This window comes from Sycon ciliatum, chromosome 8, assembly GCF_964019385.1.
Source record: "Sycon ciliatum chromosome 8, ocSycCili1.1, whole genome shotgun sequence".
Taxonomy (NCBI): Eukaryota; Metazoa; Porifera; class Calcarea; order Leucosolenida; family Sycettidae; genus Sycon; species Sycon ciliatum.
Window position 1 is genome coordinate 26,269,685 of NC_088650.1, and position 13,099 is coordinate 26,282,783.

At 45.6% G+C, this 13,099-nt stretch overlaps 1 protein-coding gene across 1 annotated transcript; it reads right to left on the bottom strand.

Moving 5' to 3' along the window:
* Nucleotides 1-3,900: 3,900 nt before the first annotated feature.
* Nucleotides 3,901-12,975, bottom strand: LOC135822509 (solute carrier family 2, facilitated glucose transporter member 8-like). Its single transcript, XM_065335291.1, has 11 exons — nucleotides 12,671-12,975; nucleotides 11,075-11,310; nucleotides 10,609-10,700; nucleotides 9,506-9,712; nucleotides 8,945-9,169; nucleotides 8,353-8,625; nucleotides 8,077-8,179; nucleotides 6,414-6,505; nucleotides 5,918-6,011; nucleotides 5,386-5,490; nucleotides 3,901-4,627 (listed from the first exon to the last, which is right to left on the bottom strand). The coding sequence occupies exons 2-11, from the start codon at nucleotides 11,271-11,273 to the stop codon at nucleotides 4,521-4,523; spliced, it is 1,497 nt and encodes a 498-aa protein (XP_065191363.1). The 5' UTR covers nucleotides 11,274-11,310; nucleotides 12,671-12,975; the 3' UTR covers nucleotides 3,901-4,520.
* Between the last annotated feature and the right edge of the window lie 124 nt (nucleotides 12,976-13,099).

The following is a 13,099-nucleotide window of genomic DNA, read 5'->3' on the forward strand; positions in this document are numbered from 1 at the left end:
GATTTCGGTACAAAATTTCAAAATAAAAAGGCATAGCGTGGGAATGTGACGTGTTTGCGATCTTAACCTAGGCAATGAGAATGTTTGGATAATGGAGCAGTTATACATACCGGAGCGTGTCACTTATCCGGCGGCAAGGGTACAGTCTGTATCGGCTATAGCGTACCCTTTTGATTTCCGTGATTTTATCACTATAACCGATGCATCACTATATGCGATACGATCGATTTTTTTCTTTTTTTCGATAGACACATCTTTCAGCATGGCGTTTTGACAAATGTGCATGCTGCATAGTTGACAGTGCCCGCGTTTCCATAAAAAATCTGTTATGTACATGTACATGTATCACTATAAAAATAAGCAACATGAAGAAAGTAAAAAATAGGGCCTTTGAAATTATTACTACACAAGAGAGAGTTTGGAAGCTTTGTTACAACTTTATTTTCACGTATTACTACGATCATCAGGCTACATGTATTTTAAAGTTATCACTATAGCCGATAATAATATAGTGTGATATGCATGTTTTGATTCTTTGTTGCCATCTTAATATCCGATATATCATTACACCCGATAATATTGGTTATAGTGATATTTGTACTGGATAAAATATGTTTTGCTTTTGATATTTCGTACCAATATCACTGTAGCCGATATAATCTTATATCCGGTCACTCTATAGCCGATACAGACTGTACATGATAACCAGAGTGTGCAGCTTGGGGCTTCTTCTACTATGGGTGTCTGTCAAGGCGGAATTCCGTGATAACATCGTATTTGGCGCTGATCTGAGGCGGGAAATGGCGTAGTGTGTACAACTGAGCTGCAGTTGTGCAGAAAGAGACATGCTTGTACGCACTGCATCATTAAAATGATGTAATCACAGAATTCCGCCGTGACAGCAACCCATCCCAGCTGCACACTCTGGTTTTCGTGTACTCTTGCCGGTGGTCAGTCCAATGATCCGGTACGCGGTATGGGGGGGGGGGGGGGTATCCGACAGCGTGCTGGCAGCTCTAGTTTTGCTGTGTGTGCCATGAGAGCCATTTTGATACCCTGAACATTGCCTCATAGAGTGGGCTCATATTCATCGATGCTCAAAATCAATAAACACGAATGTCGGACACGAAAAGAATGCCAAAATATGTGCTATCATGTATAATAATCTTCGAGATGTGTTGATAGGTTGGTGATAATTTAGCTGACACTCTGCTGTACATCTAAAACGTGCACATCGCCTCTTACACGATTTGAATGGTGCTTCGAGTGGGAAAAATCTGCAAAATCTCGTGTTCGCCGCTTCAATCCAAACAGGCCTTTTGAGGGATTGATCGCTCAGATACCGTAAAAAAAGTCTTGTATAAAAGCTGCACTTGAATAGAAGGCGCCCTCGAATAGAAGCCGCAATTTTGGGCCCATCAAATCACACGTAAGCCTGGTTTTAGTGTTGACATACATAGAAATACCTGTCTTGTATAGAAGCCTGTCTCATATAGAAGCCTGCAAAATTTCACCAAGAAAGTCGTAGAAGCCACGGCTTTTATACAAGACTTTACGGTAGTTGGTATTTGGATAAATGGCATTTTGCTGTATGAAGTCCCGTGAAATTATGACATAATTTTGCTAAATGACAATAATGTACTTTTGTGCCACACAAAATATGACTTCTCCGGTGAACCATTCGTGCTGGTATCTGTTAGGGTCCCTCAACTCAAACACTCAGTGTCAGACACGGTCTCTTTGCTGCATACGTAACTTGAAAGTTCACCAAATTTCCGGGCCTGGCCCATCATCAGCATAAATTAATTTATTTGGTGAACATTTCAGGTGACGTGTGCAGCAAAGAGATATTGTTTGAGTTGAGGGACCCTGGTGTGTAAATGGCTGCCATGGAGTCTGTGAGTACACTACTGTCCGGGGCGCCAAAGACCGAAGAGGCTAGAATTTCACCAAGCACAACATACTGATGACCCATCTGTGCATAACGTTACATATCAGGGAGTAGTAAAATTACTACTCTCTGATATGTAGAACCGTCAAGTACCGCGAGAGCGCCCCACCTTGATTTTACAGCCAGGGAAAGGGAAATCGTATATGGTAGGTAGTAGAGTGCAAAGAAGTTTGTGCGGTGTGAGTACCTTCGTGTACTAAGGTCATGCTTGACAGGTTCTTATGCAGAGCTTGTGTCCACTCGAAGGTAAATAATTAATTGAGTGCGTATTGACTGCACAACGTGCAATGTGTGTACAATGTCCGTGTCGTATGACCTATAGACAGGACACCACCTCCACAATACGACCATGAAAGGATGAGATGGTGGGGTGCTCTCGCTGTGCTTTATGGTACATTAAAAATATACATTACCTAGGCTATGAGGGTGACCCCCCCCCCCCCCCCAATGCCCAGTTCTCCTGCACCCGGCAGGATACAACAGTCCAGGTCGATATCCCCCACCACTACCACCGTCTTCCCCCAGAACCTGACGATTGCATACTTGCGGGCCGGGGGACGGTCGAAAGCCACATGATTACGGAGTGGAGTTAGCCCGTGCCTTCTCCAAATAGATGCTATGACTCCTTGCTGGCAAGCACCATGACAAGTATTAGTTGGGAGGGGGGCATGTCACTTACTTCAAAGAAGTAAAAATTAATAAATTAAAATAATTGACTGGTGCAACTGGAACGAAATGTTCAATGCTAACTTATCAAGACAAAGTCGCTACATGTACAGGTAGTGTCAAGAGTGCATAAAATTAATGTTCATGGACTCTTGGTAGTATCAAGAGTGTATAACCCCCTTGGTAGTGCTGTCCGCAGATTGAGTAACCCCCTTGGTAGTATGGGATTGTGCTTCGTTTCCTGGGTGCACATGACGCAGGAAGTAGTAAATAGTACCAGGGATTTTTTTTGTTTTACTCCCGCAATAGCTGGCACGAATGTTCTCTTGCATCATGCTATCTCAGTATACCTTGTATCACGAGTATAACCCCCCAGGTGGTTATACTCGAGTATAACCCCCCAGGTGGTTATACTCAGGGAGTCGTAAAATACCGGTATTTTACGACTCCCTGGTTATACTCTTGCTTGTATACTGCATGCTCGTGGTGAATTTGTTGTGCACCACGCACAATGTTTCGGGAGAGCAACAGGCCTTGAAGTGCACATGTCAGTGTCTTGCTCAGTCATATGTGGCCAGAAACTTAGCCTCCTATAATATTAAATAGCATACATTGTACATGTCCATCCTCAGTGATAATAATATTATAATAATCTCACCCTGGTGAAGGTGTGCATACACTGCATAGGCTAGGCTTGCTGACTCCACACAGGAGTCAGCACATCCTGGTTGACGTCATCTGGTAAATGTAGTCCATGCCTTGAGCTGCTGTTGTCCTGCCACTGCATGAGCCCTGTAGCTATCTGCGGCCAAGCATGCCCGGCCGGCCTGTAATTTAGAGCCGTTAGTTGTGCACTTGTCTGCAGTGTGCCTAAGAACAGAGTACATGCATGCACATGCAATACACGGCATGCCATGCAATGAACAGCAGTTGATAGTCCAGTCAGGTGTATTCACACTGTCCCGCACAATTCAAACTACTCTTACCGCAACGAGCCGACTGTAATCAAACCATCTCACCAGGGTTTGGTCATAGTACAATGTAACAAAAACAACCCATGGCATCCCAAGAGTGCAATTCAACAACAGCCACATCACTTTGTACACTCAGCCAGGAAAAGCAAGACCCCTATGAGAGAAGCCCCAATCAAGTAGCCACCAGCATTCATCACCCACAAAGCTTGCGGCATCAGCTTGAAGACAAAGCAGTCGCAGTGATAGCGGTGCAGACTCTGGGTGAAGTCCGAATGCACACTCCCATCCTCATCCTATACACACGTCAGGTTAGGAAAAAACCTCCACAAGCCGCATACTGAACAGAGCAGCACACGCAAGCAAGATAATTATTACTAGTATACCATTCATTCAAGCCAGCAGAAGTGCTAGAATCACATGAGAGAACTACGCACTGTAACTTGATGTGCAGCGAAGAAGTAAGCAGAAAATAAGAGTAAAACGGGCACTAAAAACTAGTCAAAGCATCGTCAAATGATATGATCAGAGGGCACAGCCATGATTGTGATGAGCCCATCGATAAAAAACCTTGATATGTTGCTAAATTACTTTAAATATTGTAATGAGCATCGTAACCTGTGTCGTTCACTCTCGAAATGTGGCGGCTGGAATAATGTACAAATTGCATAGCATTGTCAGCAGCAATCACACAATAAGCATATCGGTTATGTCAAGGAGATTGTAATCATTTTTAAAAATCATTTGAAAAATGACTGTAAATACATTTTTGGTGTTGTAGACGAGTAACGTCAGACAGAGTCAAGTCAACAAACTGTCTAACCTACTCTCATAGGGTCACACACACAGACTAAGAATGGAGGCCAGGGAGCACTACATGCACCATTAGTAATCTCTGGTGAAAACTGAAGAATGCTAGCTGCTGCTGGACTTCAATTGATGGACGGCTTTTCGAAGAGCTCTTCGATTTCTTCCAAGGAGCGACCCTTCGTCTCCGGTACAAGGAAAAGAACAAACACGACCAGAATGCCGCATACACCTGCACAGCACAGCACAGACACGGCACACACACACCATGTACCCAGGGGAGGTCTTGATTGCTCAGGGGCCCAGAAGCAGAGGTTCTGCCCCCCCCCCCCCCCCCCCCCCCAGAGGTGGCCAATGTTAATCCCATGGGGCCTGAAACCTCATAGTCGGGGGTTGTGTGCAAGACAGAACTCGTGACTGAAGGTGACACGAGCCCGCCCGTTGTTGACACTTAGATGTGGCTATCAATGCACATGCTCTATTTGGGACGTCACTTTGCGTGTTCACTTATCGGCACATCACATAATTATATAGTAGAGTATAAAATAGTATGTCAGGGTTCTAGCCAGGCCAATATAGTAGGGGGGCGGGCATTGGAAAAAGTTACCCCATGACCCATTTTTTCCATTGTCCAAAATTGTCTTGCCATGCAAAATGCAACATACAGGGTGAACCCCGACTTCACCCCTCACAAATGTGCCTTTATGAACCCTCTAGTAGTGACTATAGACTGTATTTTCGTTGAATGGCGTGAAAAACACAAAAATCGGAAAATGAGTAGGGGGGGGGGGGGCAATTTTTTCACAGGGGGGGGGGGCAAACGGAGTAGGGGGGGGGGGGGGGGGCGCTGCGCCCTTTGGCTAGAACCCTGGTATGTCTTTGCTTTACTGGAGCATACTTCCAAGTACATACAACAGGCAGGGAAGGGCAGTTGTGCGAAGCCAGCAAGGATACGTGCCAAAAGAAGAGGCACAGGCAGCAAAGTCTTACCTCCGTAAATCCAGAAGACGACATCCAAGCCGAAGGCAACTTGCATGTGATGAAAGGTAAGCGTGACAATGAAGCTGTTCAGCCAGTTGGTGAAGGTAGCAATACCTAGCGTACAAGACAGACAAAAGATCCAGGCAACAAGAGTTACAAGTACAAGACCAATGGTGTTGGTACAAACAATGAAATTATACCACCTGTGGCTGTCACACATACAACACTTTTTATGAAGCATTATAAACAATGTTACATGCCACTGAATAATGTAAAAGCCATTATTCTAACGAGGCGCATATATAACGAATTCCAAAAATTGACTAGTTTACGTGTACCAAAGGTAACGATTCTCACTCATTCTCAACGCTCAATAGGACAGTATATATAATATATATTATATCGATTTCTGTATAACGATTTCTATTTTAACGACAGATTTCTCCTCGTTAATTCGTTAGAGTTAGCACTTCGTTATATATAATTATGGCTTTTACAGTATTAAAGAAAGCCACAATTAGCAACACAACCAGAAACGTACCTGAAGCGGCGGAGCGTGCACGGTTGGGGAAAATTTCAGACATGATCAGCCATGGAATAGCACCGACTCCCAGGGAGAATTTGGCAATGTACACCTAGAAAGAATGGAAAGAAAACAGCGAACAAGGGCATATCTGTTCAAGCTGTTTCTTACACTCACATGTTCTTTGCTGATTGCCTTACTAGCCTCTGTTTCAGCACCTCTATCAATGCTTTGTTTCCGCGGTTCGGTGGGTGGTATTGTTGCAGTGATAATCTTCCATTTTCCATACTCTCGATCTATTTATTGTGTTTTTCATTCAGATCCTTCGCCTTTCCTGCGTCTCTCTCTCTCTCTCTCTCTCTCTCTCTCTCTCTCTCTCTCTCTCTCTCTCTCTCTCTGACCAGCCCCATGCTTATATTGTTCCCCCATCTTTGCTGTCCCTAATTGAGAAGGTGGAACTATAGAGGTGCAGAAGGCGAACACCTTCAAGTACCACCCGTGTGTATGCACGTACCAGCATGGCAGTAATAGCCAAGGGGCTAAACGTGTTGCGGAGATTCCCTTTTGGGTTGCCGTCATGGTCCGACGTGATCTCGTAATAGACACCTGAACACACAGACCGACACACACACACGCACACATACATATATACACACACACGCACACAAACATAATTAGGTATGTAAACGAGAGAGCTTGGAAGCTCAGGGCCCTACGCTATGCTTTTTTTGCCTTGATGACCTAGACAAAAAAAGCATAGGGATGTTATAATTTTTCTTATATATTTCTCCCATTTTTTCAGGCATAACCTGGATTCAAACCCGCACTATCGCCCTGCATGCATCCCCCAATATACTTCGCATACATACTAATTCTTCCAAGATGCTTCACGTTATGATCTTGCATTTCAAAGCCCTATTTGAATATTGTGGCCAGCGGTCTTTGATGGTACGGTACGGGACAGGTACGGTCGAGGGTAATACGACACCGTCTACCGCCTTGATAACCTAGGCAAAAAAAGCACCAGGATGTTATAAATTTTTCAATTCTCCTTTTTTTTAAGGCATAACCTGGAATTTGAACCCGCACTATAGCATCGCCCTACATGCATTCCCCGATACACTTCGCATTCATACTCATTCTTCCAAGTTGCTTCACGTTATCATCTTGCGTTTGAAAGCCCTATTTGAATGTTGTGGCCAGCTGTTTGTGGCCAGCTGTCTTTGATGGTACGGTACGGGACAGATACGGGATAGCGCCAGGCGTGACACAAACAAACAAACACCAAATTAAAGCTGTGTGGACCCTGGCTAGCGCCAGACGTTACTGAAGTAACGTCTTCTGCATAGCTACGGGAATAACGCTACATGTGCAACACCAGTCCACACTTCCTTCGGCAAGAAGGCGGAAACAAAAAACCCTGACGTTTACTCACATTCTAAGGAGTTACAGTGCTGAAGAAACTTGGTTTTGTGGAACAAAAGCACGTCAAGTCAATTAGTAGATACCGTAAGTCTTGTATAAAAGCCGCACTTGAATAGAAGCCGCAATTTTGGGCCCATCAAATCACACATAAGCCTGGTTTTCGTGTTGACATACATAGAAATACCTGTCCTGTATAGACAAGACAGGTCTCACATAGAAGCCTGAAAATTTTCACCAAGAAAGTCATAGAAGCCGCGGCTTTTATACAAGACTTTACGGTATGCTGTCAAAAAAGACATACACTGTACACTGCTATACAAGTACAGGAGAAATTGGCACTGTTTTCAGTCTCACTCAGAGTCACCATTGTTTGATTCCTCAGAACTCGATTCACCAAAACCGTCAGATCGAGTCACGAAGTTTTTGTTTTGTTCCCGGAGTATTTTATTAAAAGCGACGTATTATTTGCACACCAGTACATGTGAAAAGGCGACACGACACGCCTACTTCAAAGCACGAGTGTCAAGAAAACAGAAGTACCATTTCTGCCTGTTAGTTAACACATCCAACAGGTAAAATAATACTAAAGTTGTTACGATAGAAGAAATCACATGGAAACGAGTTCTGAAGCAACTATCCGCGACTGTAACAAGATAATAAGCAGTCAGAAAGTGCGATAACAGGGCACAAAACCCGAGTTAAAATTGTTACGGTATGTGATGTGCGAGCACAGACGTTCGGAGTATGCTTACCCATGGCAACGCAGCCAACAAGCATGCCGCTGCCGGCAATGATCAGCAGAACACGACGTCCCATCCGGTCCATCAACAAAGTAGCGATCAGTGTAAACACAACCTGGGCACATGTACACACAAATACACAAAGATACAGAGCTGCCTGCAGGTGCAAGGTACATTCGGCAGGGTACTAGTATACTGCACAATTCGGCATTGACGACAGCCACCACAGGCAATTTAGAAACAAAGACAGAGACATGCATGAATTGTTTAGTGCAATGAACATCTTACCTGCACACCGGCAATGGAGATGCTGGCCAGATTGGCGTTGCTGAAACCAGCCGTTTCAAGAATGGTACCGGCATAGAAGATGACTGCGTTAACACCGCTCCACTGCTGCAAAACCATCATGATCAGAGAGATCATGAGCGGGCGCAGCAGGCCTGGCTTCAAGAACTCCTTGAACGACATCGTCTCCTGCGACTCCAGTGCCTGCTCAATGCTGCAGCATTCATCGTCAATGGGAGCATTGGCACCTCGCAGCCACAGCAGTGAATCCTTTGCCTGAGCACACACATGCGGGCGACGGGCAATGATTTTTAAGAAACACAAGAAGGCACACAACAAGGAAAAGATTAGTCATGTGCATATACTCCGTGCAAAGTACTGAAGCACTTTTGTTGAAAGTACAATGTAGCACCAACAACAAGGGAAGGGAAATTGGTCAACAGAGCATGTGTTACCACTATTTGCTAAGTCTGCTTCAACCGTATTTTCAGTGGTTGGCGAGAGAACAAGACAAAAGAGGATCGGATAAGTGAGGTCTGCCTACAAGTACACACAAACACACACAGCAACCTACGGACTAACCACCACGGCTTACCTCGCGACGCATGTCCCGGCCAAGGTACCAGCGCGGCGTCTCGGGCAGGAATAGCATACCAAAGGCGTGCATCGCGGATAGACCAATGCCCACAATGGCCATCCACTTGTAGGGCAATATTGTGCCCAGGGCGTATGCAACAAGAACGCCAATGGTAATAGACAGCTGGTTGACTGCACCCAGTGTGCCTCGCATATCCGAGGACACCACCTCAGCAATGTACACCTGCACAACAAGGACGACGCCAGCAAAGAGAAGTTGAGTTAGCACACGGGCGTTGGTTAGCAGGTAGAAGGCACATGCATACACAGCTACGTACACAACCCTTCCTTGCTTCTGTTCTCTACGTGGCGAATGACACAAGCGAGGAGCGGCATCTCCGATTTCCAGGCAACGTGTGTTAACTATCATCACTATAATTATAGAGACTCGGATGCTGAGCCAATAATTAGAAAAATAAAGGATAGGGACACTTGGAGACGAGTTACTGCCACTCACATCATCCTGGATAGAAAAATCCCACGTACGTATACACTGCATACACCACACCGTGCTACTTACGGGAACCATGAGAGACACCATTCCGACGCCGAGGCCAACTGATATTCTCCCAGCGAAGAGCAGGGCTACCGACTCGGCATAGGCAAGCAATGCCCAGCCACCGCAGAACGGTAGGGCACAGATCATCAAGCCAAGTTTGCGGCCGACGTAATCGCACAGGAAGCCAGCTAGGAGGCCACCAACCATGGCGCCGATATTAATGAATGACTGCAAAACATCCATGCCACACCATCATATGGAACACTGGTTAGAATTCAAGTAGATACAATAATAATAAGCAGTACAAACATCCTAACACAGAAGTTAGAACGATGTGTTGCAACTCCGAGTTTCACGCTACGCGACCATCAGGCACAAAGCAGAGCGAACACATAATCATACGCCGTGAAAGAAAGGACAAGGTTTGGGCAACACACTTTTTAATGCCAAGTCTACCCACCTGAACACTAGTATCCTGTAGATTTTCGTACTTCAGTATTTTTGGCCACACATGTTTTCGCCATAAAGGATGATGTCTAACCCCCAAGATCCTATAACATAGCTGGACATACCCATTGGCAAGTAAAAACGCCATAATGTATAGAGCAAAACTAGATGCTACATGGCATTACAGGCCTGCCGGGTGCCGAAGAACGAACAGGTTAGCATTTCACCAGGCACAGCATACCAATGTATACACGGTGACTCAACGGTGCATAGACTGTGGTACATGAAAATAAGAACGGCCTAGGCTAGGAGGCTGACCCCCGTTCTTCGGCACCCGACAGTACTGCAGCATTGCAAACACTGTGCTGCGCGTGCCGAACTCTGCATAGCACAGGCATCTACAGAACCCAAATACGGTGGTCTGTCAACTCAAAGCCGTCAAAGACTTTTCAGAAACATACCGGTAAGCCTTCCTTCGCTTCCAGTGAACAAAAGGTATATGGGCAGAATTGTGAAGCGAAGACAAGCGCAGGCGCTGAGAATACCCCCCCCCCCCCCCAAAGTGTCTAAGACCTTGCTGAAATTGGGAACAACTGCAGGTCATTGTAATGCACTCTAGTGCAAGACTTTTCAGCAATCACAAGCGAAAGAATGAAGTGAGCGAGCGAGCGACTTACTCCGAACCAGGCAAGTGTAGCCTTGTTGAGCTTCATGTTCGGCCCGCTCGTGACTGGGTCACTGCCATTGGCAACAGTCAGAGCAAGTGTGGCTATCAGTAGAGAGGACAGCAGCAGCAGTAGCAGCACATGAGAACAAACATTGCAGCACAGATCATACACGGTTATGGGGCTTGATCAACAAAGACTGCCCAGAGCTGTTGGTTGGACGTCTCCCATGTAACAATCACATACTTGTACATATTTTCTTTTATTTTGAAGTAAACCATGCATTCACCTGACTTACTAAGTTACTATATACATGTACGCTACGCTTTTCTCCCGGGTTCACAGCACAACAAGCATCACATACATGTACATGTCTTCGCAAGTTGAAGACACAGCAAGCAAGCAAGCATGAGACTCCAATCTACCTTCTCGCCAAAGGAACAATACAGCTGGTTGGCATAAGCCATGTTCTACCCACCTGGAGATGAGAAGCCCAGTGCGTATCCAAAACTAAGCGCTCCCAGTGCCGCAATGAACGTGGCCAGTACTGACGGGAACGTCTGCGGTTTCTGAATGTCTGAATTGATGGCGTGACCGTCTCCACCTTCAGTGCGCAGCAGCGGTGTTCGCTCAGTCGACGGCCGATATGCCGGCTTTGTGTTGATCTTGGGGTCCATTCTGTGTTCCGGTGCTTATCCGTCTTGCTCGCAGACCCTATTGCACCACAATGAACAGAAACACGATGTTAGTATTGACTTCAGACATATAGCGCGGACTAGCACTGTGGTCATACTCGTGTACAGTCCTGGCCAAAGAAATCCGACACGCGAGTCAAACATAGCGCGGCGTTTCCATTTCAATTACATCATGCATGTTCGAAAATCGATCCGAGGGCCGCAGGAGGGTTGCGCTGCTTTTGGCACTCGGGTTGGATTTCTTTGGCCGCGACAATATATTGCAGTGATCTTTCTAGTACAACGTAGTAAGTTTCTACCAAGCGGCCTATTCAGGGAGGGCGTGTGATCGACCCAGAGACAAAAGAAAAGTAGCCGGAAATTTAAAAAAACTTTGTCTCTAGCATATAAAACGATATACAAGAGAACTGTGAAGTGCGAAGACAAGCCCAAAGGTATTAGAAAATCCCCGAAGACAACAAGACTTGCAACTTGCAAACAAGTTCATCTTTTTCTTATGCATCTATGCTACAGACTTTTTGCATACTGTAAATATACAAATTTTCGGCAGCTATTTAATTTCGGCTATATTCGGCACCGACCCAAAACGCCTAAATTAAAACGCCGATGAAATTTTTCACAGCATCTGTCGCACAATACCATGCCCTCTACCCCACGCCGAAAATAAATCGCCGCCGAAATGTCAAAAATCGTGAAGTGCCGAAATTTTGCAGCGCCGAAATGTTGTATATTTACAGTATGGACGGTCTGTGGCGCTACCCTTCAGATCTGATCCCGCGAAAACATTCGAATCAGTGGAGAACATGCGGGGTTTGCTTTGCATTGAAACAGATACGAACGGGTGGAATAAACACCCGGATTGGCATGAGTTGTGTTTGACACGTTTTCATAAACACTTTGCGCAGAAGTCGTGATGCATGTACCATATCGCATGCAAAAATTAAAGTTAGGAAAAGTCAACAGTAAGGGCTAGAGCACCAACGTTTCTGGAATCACCCTGTGGTTGCACTGTGAATAGAGCACGCCAGAACAGAGGCCAGCTATAATAACAATAATCTAATGAAATCTAGACTGGAAGAGGCTATGCAGGGACTCCTGGCTGTAGAGGTCAGATGTTCTGTGTGTGTGTGTGTGTGTGTGTGTGTGTGTGTGTGTGTGTGTGTGTGTGTGTGTGTGTGTGTGTGTGTGTGTGTGTGTGTGTGTGGTGTGTGTGTGCTTGGCAGCAGGGCTACGATTCAGTACGAACACCTGTGACTGTGTGTTCTGAACGTGTTTGCGGAAGGTAGAGCACGCAGTGGTGATACGTCAGCACTACAGCCGCAGCTCTGTCAGAATGATTACCCCAGACAAACACACAAGTGCAGTGCACGAGCGCTCACCTACAAGAAGCGAGGAACCGATGGCACAGAGTTCCTGATAATAGAGAACTTTACTTGCTCCAGACCTCCGACACACCTTCGAGCTTCACTTGCGTCGTGGGTATACCGTATGACACAGATCAGGTTTCAAAACCTCAACCACTCACAGAAACTTAGAGGAAAAAAATATCCACGACCCACTGAACAGATTCAGAGCACTCTCGACTTTACCAGTTTTCCTATGATCTGCAAAACATTCTAGACAACAACCCGCCCGGCGAGGAGAATAGGGCTGTCGACAGTGGTTTGTGTGTTACTTCAACTGTTCAAGTGGCGCTTTTTCAAAGGGTGAGGAAACGGGTGGCTTGGCTGTCTGTCACGTGCTTTCACGATCACTTGATCTGTTTCTTTTTTCTTTTTTCTTTTTTTCTGGGGTTTCACTCCTTTTTC

Coding starts and splice junctions, on each gene's coding strand:
- LOC135822509 (XM_065335291.1), bottom strand. CDS start 11,273: ATGGACCCCAAGATCAACACAAAGCCGGCATATCGGCCGTCGACTGAG. Junction 6,506..8,076: donor TGTTGGCTGCGTTGCCATGG/GTAAGCATACTC, acceptor CTGTGTGTTCAG/GTGTCTATTACGAGATCACG. Junction 4,628..5,385: donor CGTCTTCTGGATTTACGGAG/GTAAGACTTTGC, acceptor TGTGCTGTGCAG/GTGTATGCGGCATTCTGGTC.